We start from the raw sequence: 12,833 nt of genomic DNA on the forward strand, positions 1-12,833 counted from the left end.
GAAAAAACTTTTAAACGTATATTTCAGCGCTCAATTTGTATGTTTTAATCCATTACCCTTTCTTTAAAACCAATTCTTTACTTTTAAATTTCCAAACTTTATAATATAGTGCAATCCGCTGTAATTTAAACCCGATTTTTTTTTTAAATTTTAAAATCATATATGTTTGGAAAGTTACAAGTAAAGAAAGAGGCAACAAGTGCAATCGACAAATTATTTTTTACTATTAAAATCATATTGTACTTTTTATTTGTTTATTTATAATTGTTACATTTAATTAACTTCTAATTGCCCATTTGCTAAAATTATGACCATTACCGTTGTTCTTTAATAGGTTAAAACTTAACTAAGCATTTTCAATTTGTTATCACAAAATATTTTAACAAATAAATGGGAGTGAAAGTAAGAGGTTTTTATGTGAATAATGATTTTACAGTGATAAATTTTAAAGATATTGTATTGAATTGTAATAGATTTACAAAATTAAGGGATTGAAGTGTAACAACCTATAAATTAAGGGCTTTTATTGTAATGTTTCTTTTTTTTTTTACTGTCAATATAAATTATGCGATGGAAAAGAAAGCTGCTGGCTTTGGATAGGAAAAATGGAGACATTTTCTTTAATTATTTTTTTTGCTTGGTTAGTGAGAAAAATAATAATAATAATAAAAAAGAATAACGTAAATAAACAGGATAATTTGCAATTTTCACTTGCATTATTTATTGCACGTGCAAGCATGCCCAATAAATTATGGGGTATACTGTATGAATCACCTTAGTGAGGGAAAAAAAAAAGCATTTGGCAAATATAAAAGGAATTTTAATTTCTAAAATTTATTTAATATCAAAATCAAAATTAAAAAAGAATTAAAAAAATAAAAATTAAATATTGATGGCTCGGCTCACATGGCCCTTCCTATAACTATAACTATCACAGGAAATCCCTTTGCCATTTCTCATCATTTTAGAGGTTATAGCTCTCCTTTTCTCCGCAACTTCTCAAACTCCACAACTCTCTCTCTTTCCTGTCGACTCCCATTATTTGCATTACCTGTTTTTTTTTTTTTTTTTTTTCGTTTTCCATACAGAGAGAAAGAGAGAGAGAGAGAGATGGAGGTTAATGGATGCAGAGATTATGCCAAGATGAAGTGGAGGAGGCGGCAGAGGAGAGCAGTGCGCGGCTCAGTCAGAATGAAGGTAAAGAAGTTGCAGAAACTAATCCCAGGAGGACAAGGGTTGCAGCCGGATCGGCTTTTCTTAATGACGGCGGATTATATATTGCATTTAAGGTTGCAAGTTAATGTTTTGCAAGCTCTTTCCAAGATTTACAAGCCATGAATTTATAATTAATTTCTTTTTTGGCATATTTTTATATATATATGAATTAAGATTTATAGACTTCATTTGTAATATGAATAAAATGCATGTTCCTTTCTAGACTTGTTTTATTATGGATGTATAAAACGCCATTTTTAATTCTGCATATATATACACTAGCTACTTCTTTATCGTAGGTTACAATAATATTACAATGTGAAGGCTCTGAGCTTTGAGAGATGATCAAATCCTGATTCTTGAACAGATTTTAGTTTTCGTACGTATCCATGGCTTCTTCTTTCCTCATCCTCCACCTCTTCTTCTTCTCATATTCGTAGGGTTCCAAGTAATTAATTTCATATGCCACCTTCCTCTTTGAGCTGCATATATTTTACGTTCCTGGCTCTTCAGACTCTCGCTACCCTCTTGCAGTTCTTTCTTAGTACAGTACCAGTTGCCTTTCTTTGCCTTCTGTTTTGTTTGTAAATGTTTCCTGCTTCAGTATTTTTTCTCAATTAGCAACATAAAAGAGAAAGCTTAATAAAAATAATCCAACATAATAATCGATGAATCGGATTAATCATAATTCATTGGATCCAGTAAAATTATTTTTGTTGTAAATGGTGTGGCAAGTATATTTACTTTTCAGATTTTTCGTCATAACTATATCCCCTCTTTCTGATGTTCGAAATTCATCCTTACTCTTCCCATTTATGTTTCAACTGTAACAAAGTTTCATGTAGAAATCTGATCAAGTAATAATTTCCCAGATTCCAGAATCTACATGGCTCATTATAGGAAAAAAATACCTTTCTTTCTCGCTTCCTGGACTAATATTAATATGTCTAAGAAGACATTCCCAAGTGCTCTCATTGATATCAAGGTGGCTAAGGCAGGACTGTCGGTAGCAGAAATTTTTTGGAGTTGTTCTATCTGAGAGCTTTTCTGGACCCACTTTCATCATAATGGCGAAGGACCTCTTACGGTCATGCATGGTTATAAGACATAATTTCTGAAACAAAACTGAAGAGAGTTCCAAACAAGTGTCCAAACGACATTAAATCAGGCCATCTGTGAGCCACATATAACCCCCAAGGGAAGGAAGCTTGTTATGCAATGGTTGGGTAGGTACATAGGCTATTAAGATATATGATTTGAAGTTTTCATACAATAATGTGAAATCCATACATGGCTTCCATCTTCTCAATCTCTGTTGCCAGCCATTCATTTCTATTTTTGCAGTTGTAGGTGTATACCACCAAGCTAACTTGCATTTCCAGAGAGGAAATTTTCCCTTTCTCGTGTCTATAGCTGATGGCATCTTATGGCAAGTGACTGCTACACTGTGCGCTCTCTTTCTCTCTAAAAAAATAAACAAAATAAAAAGGGTCAAATATTATATAAAGAAATATTGTCCAACTGGGCATCAACATATACAATTAGGCCAGACAGTATGGTTTGGGTTTAGCTTTTTGGACCAAACAGACAATCATGCGGCCAAAGAGTCTGGTTGTGGAGAGATTATCACAAAAATGCTGTGATTTATTTTCTACTCGTTTTTCAATCAATGTTGAGATTTCCATGAACAATGTTCCAACATTAAAATTCAACCACCCACATATAATCTTTGTTTAACATAACTCATTTTGTAAAAAAAAAAAAAATTAAATAATTCTTGTAAAATTTTAATTTCCTTCAAGTTGAAAATTAAAATTTTTCTGAAAAAAATTACTAAAATTATTGATTTCACCTTTGTAGTTTGTTAACGCTGCCCTTTATTTGCAAAAGCAAAATCCCACACATGGTAAAAATTTACAAGGAAAAGTCATGGATAATACTAATATATACTTATATTAGTATTCTGTAATCACGCATGGTATATTTTCATTTTCCTTTTTCTTTTTATGTTTCGGAATCCTGTGCAACATCAACATCTACAGTAATGTATTATGTAATAATTTATTTAATCTGAAAAATTAATATTATGAGAACCAAATAGAAAAAGGAATAGAAAAGGTTAGAAGAATATTTAGTTTCAATCTTGCTTCTATGACAAGGGTGTAGTTCTACCTTTATGGCTAGTGTTCGTTTTCAGTAATTTGCTTTTGTGTGTTTGTTGTTTTTCATGGAAAATCATATTGTTACACTATCTATCTCTCTGATGATGAGGAAGTTGAGTTGGCTATTTCCGCTTCTTGTCAGGTTGAGACATCCGGAAACTATGAATTATGTTTGATTTGGCAATTTATTACAGATCAGTCTTTGAATTTTCAAGCCATGCGCAACACTATGGCTTCTTTATGGCATCCAAGTCAAGGGATTTGTATTCAAAAAATGTAACCTAATATGTTTTTGTTTCAATTTTTCTATCAACTTGATCTTGATAGGGTTTTGGCGGGAGGATCATGGACATTCAATAATTATCTTCTTGTGTACCAATGCTTGATGGTTGATTCAATTCCTCACACCATTCCTCTCTATTTGGCTTATTTTTGGGTATAGGTTCATGATCTTCCAGTTGGTTTTCATTCTAAATCAGTGGGTAAATAGTTGGATCTTTTCTCAGAGAGTTCTTAATGTATGATTGTAACAGCCCGGACGTGATCCCCGGCACTGTTACCGTTCACGGCCCAGGGCTATCCCTCGTCTGGCCTCTTTGCCACCTCGGGCTTTCCACTGGCGTCGTGAACAGCTCTCAACATCCATTCACCCTCACGGGTTCCTGACAGGATTTGTCCCCTTGGGTTCTTGCATCGAATGCATCCTTCCCCAAGTGGATTTGGCCCAAATTTCCCTTTGGAAATTAGGTCGCCTCTCCCACTACTCGAACCCTTGACCTCCCACTTTAATGGAACAATTGGTACTCACTCTCACCAGACTATTCCCTTAAAGTGGGAGGTCAAGGGTTCGAGTAGTGGGGGAGGCGACCTAATTTCCAAAGGGAAATTTGGGTCAAATCCACTTGGGGAAGGATGCATTCGATGCAAGAACCCAAGGGGACAAATCCTGCCAGAAACCCGTGAGGGTGAATGGATGTTAAGAGCTGTTCACGACGCCAGTGGAAAGCCCGAGGTGGCAAGAGGCCAGGCGAGGGATAGCCCTGGGCCGTGAACGGTAACAGTGCCGGGGATCACGTCCGGGCTGTTACAATGATGCTACTAGCCATGCTCACCGTTGGCAATCTTTTATGAGATTTCGAGTTAGATTAGATGTCCAAGTTCTATTGAAACAAAGCAAGCGGATTCAGCAGCCTTTTAGGTGTAGTTATGTTGTGCATATTAAGTTTTAGTATTTGCCAATGTTTTATTTTCATTGTGGCATCATTGGTCATTCTGATCAGTATTGTAGCCTTCTATTTCAATTTGAGCAATATACTTTGGCTCCTAGTTGGGGTACATGGCTACGTGCCACTTCTCGGCAAACGGTAGGTGACAGTGATTGTTGATAGTTATGAGATGCAAATGGTTCTAGTTCGAAAACTGAAGGTCAGTTACCAGTGCTGCGTGCCAAGCTGGCAGTTGCCTATTAGATGGGGCAGTTACATGGTATGGCCTCTGCTTCAAAGTAATATCATTCTCCAAATCATAAGGAGCCATGTGGTATAATTGAAGGTATAGACCCGCAACTCTTAGAGCAATCACTCTTATCTATAGCAGAAAATAAAAAAATGATAGCATCTTACAAATGTGATTGTTGATCCTAATAAAAACTCTAGTGTGACTCCATCTTCTCCGATGTCTAGTGATGAGGATCTGTTACTTCCAAAACATGATACATCAGTGGGACCTAGCTTCCAAGCCTACCGGAAGCCATGAAACCCTTAAGTTGGAACTGTCGGACCTTGGCAACCCCTGAACAGTTCGTGATCTTTGTGAGCTTATCTATGCTAATCGTCCGGAGATTATTTTTTTATCTAAAACTTTGGTTCATGCTCAGAGAATGGAGGAGATCAAAATTTTATTGGGTTTTTCTAATTGTTTTACAATTGATCAATTAGGAAAGGGTGGTGGTTTGTCTTTGCTTTGGTCGAATTCTGTTCATGCAGTGATTATTGGGTACTCTTTGAATTATATTGACATGAAAATTTGAGGTCTGGGTGTATTAGATTGGCATCTTACTGGGTTCCATGGCTATCTTGAATGTTCAAAGTGTCATTTGTCATGGAATTTACTAAGAGCTCTTTTACGACTTCATGATTTGCTTTAGTTATGCATTGGAGATTATAATGATATGTCGCTTTCCTCTAAAAAAGTTTGGAGGTAATCCGCATCCGTAAGCTCTATTAGAAGATTTTCGCTAGGCAATTGAGAATTGTAATCTTCATGATATTCCATTGTGTGGTTATCCATATACATGGGAGCATGGTAGGGGTACACCTTGTTGTATTTTAGAAAAGTTGGATCATATAATGACTACTCCTGCATGGTTACACCTATTTCCCCAGCATCCACTTGATAATTTGGTGAGTTTTGTGTCTGACCATTCACCATTAATGTTAACATTTTCTGCTCAGAATCTATCATCATCCCCTGCTCGTTTTCAATTTGAAAATGTATGGTTAAAGGATCTAGAACTTATTGATTTGGTTACTGCTAATTGGCGATCTACAAGTGCACAGTTGTTAGATCATCTTCGTTTCTATTCTGATATTATGGCTAGGTGGGGTGGAGATTTTCTGAGTCAATTTAAACGCAGGATACAATGGCTTAAAAATGAGTTGTCTCATGCTAGATCACCAGACAATATTCACACTGTCTCTTATTATTCTTCCTTACATTCAGAGTTGAATGATTTGCTATTAAAGGAAGAAGTGTTTTGGAAGCAGCGTTCAAAATTATTTTGATTATAGGAGGGCCATGCAAATACTAAAATTTTCCATTCCTATGCATCTCACCGTCGTTGTATTAATTGTATTACTGGTTTACAAGATGACTATGGTGCTGTCATCATGATTCACCTGTTGTGCATGATATAATCCTTCAATATTTTAACTAGTTACTCCAACCTGATGTAGGGGACTATGATCGTGTGGTTCAATGTGTACCGACTCGAGTTACAGCAGAAGTTAACCAATCATTGTTGGATCCATATTTTATGGCCGATTAAGATAGCATTGAGTCATATGCATTCTGATAAGGCACCAGGGCCAATGATCTCAATCCAGATTTTTATCATAAATTTTGGTCTTTAATTGGAAGTGATATTTTTACTTAGTGTAACATGTAGTTGGAGCAGTGTATGTTTCCTCCTGACATGAATAATACAAATATCTCTCTTATTCTAAAACTTGCATCTCCAAATTCAGTGAAAGATTATAGACCTATTGCTTATGTAATGTCATTTATAAACTGATTTCAAATGTGTTAGTTCTACCTAAAATCATATCTTGTAATCAATATGCTTTTGTACCTAGACGAATGATTGTGGATAATGTATTAGTTGCTTTTGAACTGATTCATTCTATGAATAGGAGGACAAGGAGACAATATATATGGTGATGTGGCTCTTAAAATAGACATTAGCAAAGCTTATGACCAGGTCAATTGAGAGTTTTTAAGAAGAATGCTATTGAAATTGGTTTTGCACAAGAATAGGTTAATGTAGTGATGCTTTGTGTGACATCAATTCAGTACCATTTTTCCGCAAATTGTTCTCTTAGTGGTCCTATTAGGCTGAGTAGGGGTCTCTGTTAGAGTGATATGCTTTCGCCTTATTTATTCATTATTTGTGCTAAGGGTCTTTTTTTTATTGCAAAATTTAGAGAATGTAAGGTTACTTCATGGAAGTAAGGTGAGTAGGAATGGTCCACGAATGTCGCATCTATTTTTTGCAATGACAACTTTCTATTTTTAAAAACTTCTATTGGTGAATGTGATATTGTTAAACACATTCTTTCTACTTATAAGCAAGTTTCTGGTCATGCCGTCAATTTTCAAAATTTTGGTATCTTCTTTAATTCTAATATTATTGAGGAATTGCGTAATATTATTCAGGACAAGTTGTCTATGTTTATGCCATTATCTCATGGATCTTATCTTGGTCTTCCTTCTCTTATAGACAAGGAATAAAAGACATATTTTTACCTTTTTAAAAGATCATATGTGGAAATGGTTGAAAAGTTAGAAGAATAAATTATTGAGCAGAGCAGATAAGGAAATACTATTGAAGTCATTTGCCCAATCCATTCTTACCAATTGTATGAGTGTATTTTTTTTATTTTTTCTTCTATTTGTGATGAGTTATAGAAAATGATGAATTCTTTTTGGTGGGAGTAATGGGTCTCCTGAATTAAAAAGGATTCATTGGTTATCATGGGATCGCATATGTAATTCTAAAATTGAAGGTGGTATGAATTTTCAAAATTTACATGCTTTCAATATAGCTATATTAGCCAAGCAATATGAGCGATTGATTACAGACCTTCAATCTCTTCTAGCTCATGTATTCAAAGCTAAATATTATTCTGGTGGGTCGTTTATGATGGCTACCTTGGGCCATAATCCAAGTTATGCATGGAGGAGCTTTTTTACATCTCAATCATTACTTAGTGCGCATTCGTTGGAGGGTGGGTAATGGTCAAAATATTAAGTTGTGGACAGATCCTTGGTTGAATTGCAGTTCAGGATTTCATATTTCCTCTCCTATTGTGCCCAATTTTGAGGATTTTCGTGTCAGTGATTTAATAGATCATAATGCCAAATAATAAAACTATTCATTGTTGTGTGGTCTTTTTCTACCTACATATATGAAGAAAATATTGAAAATTTCTGTTAGTCAATTTGATTGACAAGACGAATTGGTGTGGCATTATAATTATAATGGGCAATATTCTGTTAAGTCAAGTTATAAAGTTTTTATATCATCTCACTCTCAACCCTTGCTTACATTGTCTGATGGTGTAGGGAAGATGATATGGGCATTGCGGGTTCCAGGAAAAATGAAAATTTTCTTATGGAATGCCTTTCACAATATTCAACCTACATGGGACAATTTGCAGATGAGAGGTATGGTAGTTCCTGAGTGTTGTTTGTTTTGTAAGGCAGTTGAAACTGTCGATCATATTCTATTTACTTGTCCTTTTGTTGTTACTTGTTGGAGAATTGTTGATTTTGTTCCAAGCCTTTCCTCTATTACATCCTTAGAAAATTTTTGCCATACTATGTTGCATAATTCATCCATGGAGATTATGACTAAGTGTTGTGCTCTTTTATAGGTGATATGAGGTAATAGGAATAAACATCTTTGGAATCATTGCACCTTATCAACACTTCAAGTGGTGAGTTGGTCATCATTTGTCCTTGGGAAATGGCTGAATGCTTGGATTGTTAGTTCTGATCCTGATCCTGCTAATATTTTACAAGTCAGTAGAGCTCCAGTAAAATGGAATAGGCCGCCAATAGGTTTTTGCAAGTGTAATATGGATATTTTTATATCTCATGCTGATCATTTGATGTCTTTTAGAGCTATCGTAAGGGATGAAACAGGTGTATTTATAATAGGCTAATCTAGCATTTTAAGGGTGTATTTTCTCCATTAGTGGCTAAATCATTAGTTATGAGGGAGGTTCTGTCTTGGTTGTTAGCCTAATGTCTTACATCTGTATTGATTGAAACTGATTCAGAACTCTTATCTAGTGCTCTTAATTAACAGAGTATTGATTATTTAGAGAGTGATTTTATTATTTCTGATTGTAAAACCCTTTTAGATCATGATTCTGGATTTTTCATTTATTGAATAATAGTCAAGATAATATGATGACTTATATATTAGCTAGAGTCGAATATTCTATCACTAATCCTACTTTTTGGAATTCTCTTTTACGAACTTTTAATTGTTATCTATAAATTTTTTTTAAAAGAAATTATTTAAAATCAATTATACAGTTTATTATTAAAATTTTATTGTTATAAGAGAAATTAATATTAGAACTATTTGGCTAACGGATAATCTATAATCTAAAAAAATAACCTATGGTTTATCAAAATGGAAAAAAAAACTATCACAACAAAGGTAATGGTAATAATAATTATCAACATATTTATTTTTTAAAAATAAATAGAATAAACTAAATAAAAGATTAAAAAAAAGCCTTAATGATACTGAATTTCAATTTTAGATAGGGGTTAAAGAAATTAAAAAAAAATTTAAATTCAAAGTATAGTGAATTTAAAATTTTCAAAAACGTAGTAACACTTTATAATAACTTCGTTGTTTTTTTTTGAAAAAAAAAAAAAAAAAGAAAAGAATACACACTTTTTTAGTTTAGGCCCAATGTAAGATAACCTTACCCAAGTACAACAGAGGCTCTAACTCCAGTGGGCTAAGTCTCAGATGCTGTTTCAACTTTCAGGCCCCCTTCTTTTGGTCTGGGCAGAGTTGCTTTTTTTTTTCTCTCATTTATTTTTCAAAACCTACTGAAAAGCAACAATCATGGTCCCCCAGATAGCCTCTGAGCTAGGGAGGCAGTCTTTATCATGATCCATTTCCAACTTGATAAACCATTTCAAGCCTCCCACTGTCAATTTCTATGCTCATGACAAAGTAAACACTGAATGTGAAGTGGACCAAAACTTGATAAACCGGTTTGCTATGATAAAAAGGGTTGGAACTTGTTGACTAATAGCGGTTCGATTCCCATTCATATATAAACAACTCATTAATTCTGCAAAGAAACTACATTTTAAATCTAAACGATGACGAGAATGACAAATGGTAGGCGATGAACAGAAATGGAGGAAATTTAAAGCGTTAGGAAAAATAAAGATAAATTGAATTTTTGCAATATTATTATTTTTTTCTCTTATTAGATCACTTTCCACAAAAGAATTTAAACCAAGTCCCGTTTATATTATATTTTTAGAGGACAGTTTTGCCCTTAGCTTCATTTGGAGTTGCGCAATGCAAATTTGGAGGCTACTGTAGTGGCGTTACGCTTAGACCCTCGTGTCTCTCCAGAATCTTTCCTTCCAGCATAAAGGAAATTCACCCCTCAAGCAAGATAGTACCTTTGCTCTTTATTAGGGTTATTTCTCCATCTCTCTCTCACTCTCTGCAAAAACCTCTGTCCAAGGCTAGAGCTTGAGTGATACACTAATCCACTGAATATCATGGGCTCCATTAATGGCAGATGTTTTCAAGGACTGAGGTAGGTAAACGACAACTATCTGACATCTTCAAAGCATTGAGAGGCCTTTCTTTATTTCCATCCATTTTTAATTGTAAGGGCAATGTCTTGGTTTTCAATTTCATGCGAAATCAAGAGAAAAAATTTGGTATTTCTTTTAGCTGCAATATCTCCTGCTCAAGCAAACCATTTAGATGCTGAGTTTTGTGCAAGTTCAAGGAATAATGCGTATCATGCTTGTTTTCCTCTTTATATGAGTTGGGTTTGATCTTAAGGAGACTGCATATTGGTGATTAGTCCGTTTAATCCGAGAACCTCTGTGATATCGATGGTGTTTTGATATGGTGATTCACTAAAATGTCTTGGATTCAGTCTCAAATCTTTCCCAAAGGTGGTCACTTGTTTCACCCTTCTCGCTCTTTGCTTTCACCCTCCTCGTTATCTCCTTCTTCTTCATATTCTCCTTCATTGCCATATAATAGCGATCACCAGAAACAATCTTCTTCCGGTAACAAAATAAGCCCGGCTATAATTTTTATCATAGTTATTATAGCTGTCATATTTTTCATTTCTGGCCTTCTCCACTTGCTTGTTAGATTTCTCATAAAGCATAGATCTTCTTCTTCAGTGTCTGAATCCAACAGATACCCAGAAATGTCCGAGTCCGATGCTTTCCGAAGACAGCTACATCAACTCTTCCATCTTCATGATTCTGGCCTAGATCAAGCTTTTATTGATGCATTGCCTGTGTTTCTTTACAAGGACATTATGGGTCTGAAAGAGCCATTTGATTGTGCGGTTTGTCTTTGTGAATTCTCAGGGAAGGACCAGTTGAGATTGCTTCCCGTATGTAGCCATGCTTTCCACATAGATTGCATAGATACATGGTTACTATCTAATTCGACTTGTCCCCTTTGTAGAGGGACCCTTTATGCAACCGGACTTCCCTTCGAAAACCCTGTTTTTGATTTTGAAGAACCAACGGAATATGAGTTCACAAGCACCGCGGGCAGTGGGACATCCATTGGCCAAAAGCCAGCAGAGAATGAGAGGAGCAATTCAAAAAGGGTGTTTTCTGTTAGACTAGGCAAGCTTAAATGCTCATCCAGCGAAACAGCGGAGAAAGGAGAGGGAGAGACCAGTAGCAGTAATTTGGATGCAAGGAGATGCTATTCAATGGGGTCATATCAGTATGTGGTTGCTGATTTGGATTTGCAAGTATCTTTGTGCCCTGGTAGAGGTGCAGATCCTGGTAGCGTCCAGATTGTGAAGGGAAGAAATGGACAAAATGAGAATTCATCAATTGATGGGGATGTTGAGGGGAAGAAGATTAACATTATAAGTAAAGGAGAAAGCTTTTCTGTGTCAAAGATATGGCAGTGGTCTAGGAAAGGTAAATTCCCAAGTTGATGAGAAACCCACATGGGTGTTTCTTCTGTATATGTGGGTTTCGCGTGTTTGTTTGTGTACCAAATTCTCGTAATCACAATTAATCTAGCTTTTTGGTTTTATGGTGTGATTTGATTTGATTATTATAAATTTCACAGCCGCTCCCTATTTTCTTCTTTAATTTAAGACTGCTGTGCAAATGGTAATGTGCTTTATCTTTTTCTTTTTCGGAGAAATTCCTCTCAAATTAGGACAAGGCTGAGAAAATGCCTTCTCTTTTAGCTGAACTATGTGCCTCATGCTCCTGCATACAAAAGAAGAATTTTCCAAAATGTTTGATTGTAAATCACAAAGCTGTGAGCTTTGAAAGGGTTATATTCCATTTTTCCCGCTGAGAGGGTGGGTGGCTACCTACATGAGATGCCTTTGGGAAAAGGGTTACAGCATAGTCAAGTCGCAAGTTGCTTTTTAGAGGGTATCAGATTTCTCTGGGAGTCTCTTTTGGCCAAAAACAAATTCATTCATTCTTCTTCTGGGGTGGATTGATGTTGGTGGGATCCGTGAAAAGCGGTTTGAGGGACGCTTGTGAGGAGGAGCCATAATAATTTGGACCTCTGACATGACGTGTGGGGAGTAGGGTCCCCCCTCTCCCTCTCCTCCTCCCCTATCTGCTTGATAGTTTGATCCCATGCGCCCCTCATCAAATGAAGCTATTAAAGAAACGAACAAAAGTAAAGTGCTTCCCTGTCCCACCCTCTCCTCGTGGAGAAATAACATACTACGATTTTTATTTCATGTAAGATTAATGCATAAGTGGACATTCAAATAAAACATTTCTATTGTTTATTCTTATAATTTATAGAATTCACTTTTATATGTCTTTAATTTTTTTTATATAGGCATTTTATTTGTCTCCATCCAAGTTTACCTCTTACGGACATCCTAAAAAGAAACATAATTAATCAAGATCTTTATAATTGAAATTAAAAGTGATTTATGATGA

The 12,833-nt window shown here is 35.3% G+C and overlaps 2 protein-coding genes across 2 annotated transcripts; both read left to right on the forward strand.

Annotated features, from left to right (window-relative positions):
* The first annotated feature begins 5,725 nt into the window (after window positions 1-5,725).
* On the forward strand, window positions 5,726-6,423 carry LOC110610600. The gene is made up of 2 exons (XM_021750597.1): window positions 5,726-6,143; window positions 6,332-6,423. The coding sequence occupies exons 1-2, from the start codon at window positions 5,726-5,728 to the stop codon at window positions 6,421-6,423; spliced, it is 510 nt and encodes a 169-aa protein (XP_021606289.1).
* Window positions 6,424-9,836: 3,413 nt separating this feature from the next.
* On the forward strand, window positions 9,837-12,679 carry LOC110620261 (RING-H2 finger protein ATL47). Its single transcript, XM_021763928.2, has 2 exons — window positions 9,837-11,834; window positions 12,062-12,679. The coding sequence occupies exons 1-2, from the start codon at window positions 10,799-10,801 to the stop codon at window positions 12,079-12,081; spliced, it is 1,056 nt and encodes a 351-aa protein (XP_021619620.1). The 5' UTR covers window positions 9,837-10,798; the 3' UTR covers window positions 12,082-12,679.
* Window positions 12,680-12,833: the final 154 nt, after the last annotated feature.

This window comes from Manihot esculenta, chromosome 1 (genome assembly GCF_001659605.2).
Source record: "Manihot esculenta cultivar AM560-2 chromosome 1, M.esculenta_v8, whole genome shotgun sequence".
Lineage (NCBI taxonomy): Eukaryota > Viridiplantae > Streptophyta > Magnoliopsida > Malpighiales > Euphorbiaceae > Manihot > Manihot esculenta.

Excerpts from the sequence above, each read along its gene's own strand:
- LOC110610600 (XM_021750597.1), top strand. The coding sequence starts at position 5,726 with ATGACTACTCCTGCATGGTTACACCTATTTCCCCAGCATCCACTTGAT. Across the intron at positions 6,144-6,331 it reads AGAAGTGTTTTGGAAGCAGC|GGGACTATGATCGTGTGGTT; the intron begins GTTCAAAATTAT and ends AACCTGATGTAG.
- LOC110620261 (XM_021763928.2), top strand. The coding sequence starts at position 10,799 with ATGTCTTGGATTCAGTCTCAAATCTTTCCCAAAGGTGGTCACTTGTTT. Across the intron at positions 11,835-12,061 it reads ATGGCAGTGGTCTAGGAAAG|AGAAATTCCTCTCAAATTAG; the intron begins GTAAATTCCCAA and ends TTTCTTTTTCGG.